At 65.3% G+C, this 7,217-nt stretch overlaps 1 protein-coding gene across 1 annotated transcript; it reads left to right on the forward strand.

Annotated features, from left to right (window-relative positions):
- Positions 1–4,418: 4,418 nt before the first annotated feature.
- GOLGA7B (golgin A7 family member B) lies at positions 4,419–6,748 on the forward strand. The gene is made up of 5 exons (XM_054277133.1): positions 4,419–4,477; positions 5,520–5,645; positions 6,038–6,190; positions 6,338–6,439; positions 6,553–6,748. Exons 1-5 carry the CDS (start codon positions 4,466–4,468, stop codon positions 6,655–6,657), a joined length of 498 nt encoding a protein of 165 aa, XP_054133108.1. The 5' UTR covers positions 4,419–4,465; the 3' UTR covers positions 6,658–6,748.
- Positions 6,749–7,217: the final 469 nt, after the last annotated feature.

The raw sequence follows: 7,217 nt of genomic DNA on the forward strand, positions 1-7,217 counted from the left end.
AGGCTGATCGGGGCTGTACCCCGAGAAGGGGATGGACCCAAGACAGCTGTAGCTGGCACCCTTCCCTGTGTGTCTCATCTGCGCAGGCTGCTCCGGTGCCCACATCTCCGTTCTGCAGCCATGCAGCTGTCAGGGAGATAGACACTTGCTCCTGTCACTCCAGAATGCTGGCTGTGCCACCGCTTGTGTCACTGCCTGTGCCACCGTCACAGCAGCGAGTCCGGAAGCGGGGCCATGGGGGCTGCCCCCTCTGCGCTGGGGACCTCGGGGACGGCCAGCGAGGGTGACACAGTAAGAGCACATCACCTGGGGGGCTGCCTCGACACTCCCGACCCTCCCTGGGGGGACCCGTGCCTGGCTGTAGCACGGACCGGGTCCTGTAGCAGGGAAGGGAGGCTCCCAGGAAAGGAGCAGCTGAGCAGGGTCCCGGCCGCCTCCTTCCATCCTTGTGTCCCACCCACCTTTCTGCCGCAGCTTTGGGTGCTACCGACCTTGTTTCTGTCAGCAGAGATGCATCCCCGGGGCCTGGGTGGGTGGGCTGAGTGGGCTCCCTCCCGTCCTCCTCTTTCCCCATCCCCTCACCGTTCCTGTCCCAGTCCCGCAGAGGTTCCTGGGCCGCACCCAGAGTGGAGCAGGGGCCTTGGGAGAGGCCATGCCGAGTCCCAGGAGGGGCGGCACGCTGGCGCTGTCCCTGCACCGCAGCTCCCGGGAGAGCAGCCCGGCCGGGGGCAATGCCGGGCTGGCAGCACGGCTCCGGGGGTGGTCCCGCCTGGCCGCGGCCGCGGGAGGCTGGGGCAGGACCGGGGGCACGGCGGGGCCGAGGTTGCCCGGGCGGTGCGGCACGGCCGGGAGGGTCAGCGCTCCATCGCCGTGCCCTTGCCCCGCGCCCACACACGCTCCCGCTGCCCGGCAGTCCCAGGAATGTGCTGGCAGCGCTCCCGGCCCAGCTGCGGAGCCCAGACTGCCCCGGCGCCCTCCCAGCCCCAGCCAGCCCCTCCCGGCCCTGCCCAGTTCCTGCCAGCCTGCACACAGACCCTCCCTGTTCGCCGCCGGACACCCCGATCCCGGCCCCCGGCGTTCGGTCCCACTCAGCAGGGCAGGGAGGGGGCATGTCGCATGTGCAGACCCTCTGAGGAGGGGTCCCTTTCCCTCACAGCGTGGCACCATGCGTGGGGACCTGCTCTGCAGCGCTCTTTGTCCCTCCCCACCCCACCACAGCCCCATGCCCGGCGTGGGAGCAATCCTCGCACAGTCCCTGCTCCCAGCTGGCTCCTTTGCTAATGGCAGACCTTGGCACCTTGCTCTGAAACCACATCCTCCTCTGCTTGCCCGTGTGCAGGAGGATGCTGTGTCTCCCAGCCTGTGGACTCTGTGGGATGTGCTGGGGGGCTGCCCAAACCCTCTGTGGGGGCTCCCAGTGCAGTGAGGGTCCTGGAACCACCCCTCACTTGGACAGAGCTGGGCTGCAGGTGCCACAGAGGGGTGTCCACGCTCAGGGTGCCCAGTCTGTAGGGTCAGTTGGTCCCAGTTTGGAGCACTGTCCTTGTCTTGTGTGAAGGGGAAGGCTGGGGCGTTTGGAGCTGTTTTCCAGAGGCTCACAGTGTGGGGGCCTCGTCCCCCTCCCTTTTCCCTCCCAGGTGCACACACCTGGGATCTCTCAGGAAAGGTTATCAGCTAATCACGCTGTGTTTGTGCCTCCCAAATGTCACCGTTGTCCTCGCTGGGACTGGGAGCTCATGCTCCTCACCATTACTGAAAGCACTTCCAGTGCTAGGAGAAGCAGCTGCCATGCCCTTCTGTGGCCCCTTTGAAGCAGAGCTGGAGCTGCTGACAGCTCTGACAGGCTGGAGAGGGGTTCAGCAGGCAGAGGGTACAGGATGGAGCCACAGGGGTTGATCCCAGACTGGTTGCAGGGCTCCAGCTGTCCTCCACACGCCTTGGTCATCCTGGCACTGCAGGGAGGGTGGAGATGCTGGGATGAGGTGCAGCACCATGCACCCAGAGACACACAGGACACCCCTGGTCCTGGGCTGGGAGTCAAGTGCAGGGCTTGGAGCAGGGGCACTGCTGGGCCATGCCTGCTGTGGTGTGGTGGGCACACTGCCTGCTGAGGGCTGGCCATAGGGGCACCAAGTGTGCCCCGTGTCTGTCCCGTGGGGCCAGGGCCTCTGGGAGGTGAGCCAGGGCCGAGGGCAAGGAGAGATCTGTGGGGTCTGTCTGCAAGACAGGTCAGAGCTGCCCACCCCAGGTGCAAGGGAGGAGTCAGGCAGGGGAGTAAAGGAAGCCCTGGCATCAGCCATGCCTATCCCTGCTGCTGGGCAGCCTGAAAAATCCCGCCTTTGGGCCGAGCAGAAGGGTGAGAGCCCTGCCAGGACCCCTCACAGTGCAGTGGTCTGGGGAGGGCAGTAGGGCCATGCAGCACACTGAGGCTACCCCGAGCCCCTGCTGTCCTTGCTGCTCCCTCCTAGGCAGTGTGGCTGGCAGAAGGCAGCTCCCTATGCTGGGGGATGTCCCACCAAAGGATGGGACATGCACGTACAGACAGCAGGTCCATGGCCTGTGAGGCACATGAACCAAAAGTTCTTTGCTTGGGCTGGGTTGGTGTAGCCAGAGGACACAACCCTGGGGCAACACTAGAGGATGTGGGATGATGGGCAGAGCCTGGCATGGCAGGGAGAGCATCCCCCCGCTGCTCCTGGCCCCTCACTGCAGCACAGGAGAGCAAACTCCATCTCCTGGCAGGCACAGCATTGCCATGGCAACCCGCAGGACTGCCAGGCGGGCAGGCCAGCACTGACTCGGCAGTGGCACGCAGCACAGGAAGGACATGGCAGGCAGGGGCTGGGGACATCTGGGGACAGGCTTAGGTGTGTGAGCACACTGCATGTGCACCTGGGTGGGCACCTGAGTGCATGCACGAGTGCCTGTGCCAATGTGCATGCACGTGTTTGGTGCATGGGAGACTTCACACAGCACCCTCTCAAGGGTGCCCTTGGCTTTGTGGCACCATCGAGGCAGGGTGTGCCTCACTGCTCTGGAGAGTGGGCTGGCAGGGTTCCTCTGACCCTTGGGAGCAGCAGGTTTCCCCAAAAGCTGTGGGATCCATGGCTTTGTGTCTGTGGGGTAGATGAGCCCTCCAGCTGGCGTCCCTGACAGCATGGGTCCTTTGGTGCCTTGGTCACAAACCCTGCCATGCTCCAACCACCCCCAGGCCTCCATTTGCCCTGCCCAAAGCCTGGGCTGGTGCTCAGCGTGAGGAGCAGGAGTCAGACAGAGCTACCCATGCGCTGCAGGCAGCTGGCTATGGCATGTTTGCTGTGTTAGCTGTGTTAGTTCTGTGTGTTAGCTGTGAGTTAGCTGTGTTAGCTGTATGTAAGCTCTGTGTCAGCCGTGTTAGCTGTGTGTTAGCTGTGTGTGTTAGCTATGTTAGCTGTGTGTTAGCTGTGTTCTGTGTTGGCTGTGAGTTAGCTGTGAGTTAGCTGTGTGTTAGCTGTGTGAGCTGTGTGTTAGCTGTGTGTTAGCAGTGTAAGCTCTGTGTCAGCTGTGTTAGCTGTGAGTTAGCTGTGAGTTAGCTGTGTGCTAGCTGTGTTAGTTGTGAGTTAGCTGTGTTAGCTGTGAGTTATCTGTGTTATCTGTTATCCATGTTCTGTGCCAGAGCAGATGTTCGGGCAGGGCCCGGCGCTGCCCCCAGCACGGCCCAGGTGCCGGGGCAGGCTGGCAGCTCTCCTGCCTGCTGAGGGCCCTGTGCCCAGCTACTGCATCCCTCGCCCCACTGCAGCCCAGCTGGGAGCACCCCCTGCTTCGCCTCCCGGGAGAGTCTCTGTTCCCCCCGTTTGGCATTTCTCCGGCTCTAATTGAGCTGTCAATGGGCAGAGATAACGGGGAATTCGTTAGCTCTGCTCTTTGATGTCTGCCCGCGCTCTGATCGCAGCACCAGCTGCAACTCCTTCGCAAACAAACAGCTTCAGATGAGGTCCCTTGGCACGGTGCTCTGCCAGTCCCACGCTGGAGTCCCCAGATCCCTGCCGGGCCATTCTCACGGCCGCTCACACCCTCACTTACCTCCGGCAGCCCCCTCGGCAGCCAGGCTTCCCCGCAGGGACCCCCAGCCGCATCCCGCAGATACCGGGCTGCGGCACTCGCCCTGCCGGACCCCCGGGACGCACAGCAGCCGCCCTCCCTCGCAGCCCCTCTGCGGAGCCAGCCCCGGGGCACCCGGTGCCGCCGTCCGCAGGGGTTCCGTGCCGGCGGCGGCAGGCGCCCATCCCCGGTGCCTCGGGGCGGGCCGCGGCGGACCGGGCGGCTGCGCACACGGGGCGGCCGGGCCCGCCTCCGCCCCTCGGCTCGGCAGCACCGCGGACAGCGCCCGGCTCCGCGCGGCTCCGCACGGCCCCGGAGACGGCGCCGCCGCGCTGCGGTCCCCCCGGCGCGGCACGGCACAGCCCGGCCCGGCGCCCGCCGCGCCATGGCCACGGAGGTGAGTGCGGGCGGCGCGGCGGGGGCGCCCCGGCGGCGGCACCCCCGGGCCGGGCTGCGGCGGAGCTCCCCGGGCCGCGCTGCTCCCCGGCTCCCCCCGCCCTGCGCTGCCGGGGAGCGGCACAGACAGGGCTCGGTCCGCGTGGGGTGCGCTGCTGCGGGGGGAAAGCGTGGGGCGGGAGACCGTGGGGACAGCGGTGTGGGGCAGAGAGGGCTCCGCGGGCGCGGAAAGGCCCGTGAGGGGCCTGAAGGGCTGTGGGGTGCAGGGCGGCTGCAGGGCGCCTTTGGTGAAGGCTGGAGCGGGTCTGGGTTGGGCTGTGGGACGGGGGGCTCTCCTCCCACATGCCGTGGGTCGGACGCAGGACAGCCTCAGACGGTCTGTGGGGCACAGAGCAGGCAGTAGCCTCATGTCATCCAGAGGAAGCACGGGGACGGGCCTTGGTGCAACCTGGCGCCTCCATCCCCTTCTTCAGCCACAAAAGCTGCCCCACAGGCTGGAGCTCAGGGACTGGCACGGGCTTTCACACCCTGTGGGGAGTCAGGGCTTAGCACCTGCTGCCGGGGCTGCCGGGACTGCCGGTCCTTTTCATGTAGATGCCCCACTACAGCCTGCCCACCCACTGGGCCACTGCTGCAGCCCCGCTGCCCAGTCCCTGCCCCTGCTCGGGAGCCTGGGAGCTGTTGGGTTGGCTGTGTCCTGGAACACTGCTGAGGACACAGGGCTGTCCCCTTCCCGCTTGCTTGTGCATGCAGGAACCACTGGGGTTGAGGCCAGACACCAGCCTGGGGCAACAGCACAAGCACTCACCCTCCTTCCTGTGGAGCAGGGGCTGCCACAGCATCCTCCCCTTGCCTCCATCCTCCCCTCACTCCCTGCCTTGCACCTCCAGCGCCAGGCTGTGCTCATGGTGTGACACAGCCTGTGCCAGGGGCTCCCTGCAGCCCCTGACACCAGGGAATGGCTCTGCTCCCAGGCCTCCAGCCCTCCAGCAGGGATGCCCAGCTCCCCTGGCTGCAGGCCCCGTCTCATCCTCTGCCCTCAGGTGCACAGCCTGCAGGAGCTGCGGCGCAGCGCGTCCCTGGCCACCAAGGTCTTTGTGCAGCGGGATTACAGTGATGGGACCACGTGCCAGTTCCAGACAAAATTTCCCCCTGAGCTGGAGAGCCGGGTAGGGAGTCTGAGAGGTTGTCAGGGTGGGTGGGTGGGTGGGGGGGGGGTTGCCCTATGGGGACTCAGTGGGAAGAAGGGTCTAAAGGTGTGCAGACTTATGGGGTGTTGTATGGCCCTGGGCCAGCCAGTGCTGCTGGGTGCATGCAGTCACAGCTGGTGTGGCTGGTGTGCAAGGGCTTTTGTGCTGATGGGGACTGGAAGGCTCTGAAGGCTGCAGGTGCAGCAGGTCTTGGTATGGGTGGGAGATGGGCAGGGGCCTGAGAACTGAGGCATCAGCTGGGCAGGGAGGAGAGGGTTAAGTGCTCTCCAAGTGCCCCCAGGAAAGAGAACAAGGTGGTGCAGTCAGTCAGTCCCTGGCCAGACTCCTCTTCACCCTGGTTTCTGTCCTAGATTGAGCGGCAACTTTTTGAGGAAACTGTGAAAACCCTAAATGGCTTCTACGCTGAGGCGGAGAAGATTGGGGGCAGCTCATACCTCGAGGGGTGCCTGGCCTGTGCCACTGCCTATTTCATCTTTCTCTGCATGGAGACGCATTATGAGAAGGTGCTGAGGTGCAGGGGAGGGTTCAGGGATGGGCACAGCTGGTAGTGGGCACAGGGATGGCTCAGGGGTGTCACAGGGAACATGGGACTGAGGCCAGAGTAGACAGCAATGCTGGCAGGCCCTGAGTGTCCCTCCCTGTGCTGGCAGGTCCTGAAGAAGATCTCCAAGTACATCCAGGACCAGAATGAGAAGATCTACGCGCCACGGGGGCTGCTGCTCACTGACCCCCTGGAGCGTGGCATGAGGGTCGTATCCTTTGGGCAGCTGGATGCTTGGGGGATGGCAAGGGTGAGGGGAGACTGGGCGTGGGTTCCAGGCAATTGGGCTGGCACATCTCACCGGTGTTCCTTAGCAGGGTCCAGATCGAGATCTCCATCTACGAGGACCGGTGCAGCAGCGGCAGCTCCAGCAGCGGCAGCTCCAGCAGCAGCAGCGGCGGCGGTGGAGGCGGGGCGGGGGGCCGGTGACTGGCCGGGAGTCCCTGCAGGGACTCGTACTGCCGGGACAGTGGCCTCTCCGAGCTGCGCAGGCTGCACTACCAGAGCACCCGCTTCTGAGCCCAGCGAGAGCAGCAGGGGGAGGCCGGGGGTACCGGGTGCGGCTGCCCACCCCCATCTGCTCTTTGTCCCCCGCAGTGGGTCTGCCTCTGCTCGGACCCACTGTGGGCAGGGCCTGCTGCTGGGGCATGCCCGGTGCTTCCCACTGAGCCAAACTGTTGCCAAGGGGCTCCTACAGCCCTCCATGTGCTTGGTGCTGCCGCCCCTGCCGCAAGCGAAAGGAGCTTGCCCTGCTAGGGGCAGTCCCAGCTGGCAGTGTCCCTGTTGCCAGGCGCTGGGAGCGGCAAAGCCTCGGGCAGCGCTAAGCAGGGCACGCACAACCCCGCACTCACAGGCACTGACAGCTCTTGCTGCGTCCCCTCCTGGGGGCAGCCTGCCCTTGGTGCTGTGGTGCGGCTCGGCTGCTGCTCGTGCACCCTTCAGGGGGCCTGGCAGAGCACTGGTGTCGCTTCTTCTGCATGATGGGCCAT

This window comes from Melozone crissalis, unplaced genomic scaffold (assembly GCF_028551555.1).
Source record: "Melozone crissalis strain CALT ecotype California unplaced genomic scaffold, PUWL_Pcris_2 ptg000019l_1, whole genome shotgun sequence".
Classification (NCBI taxonomy): Eukaryota; Metazoa; Chordata; class Aves; order Passeriformes; family Passerellidae; genus Melozone; species Melozone crissalis.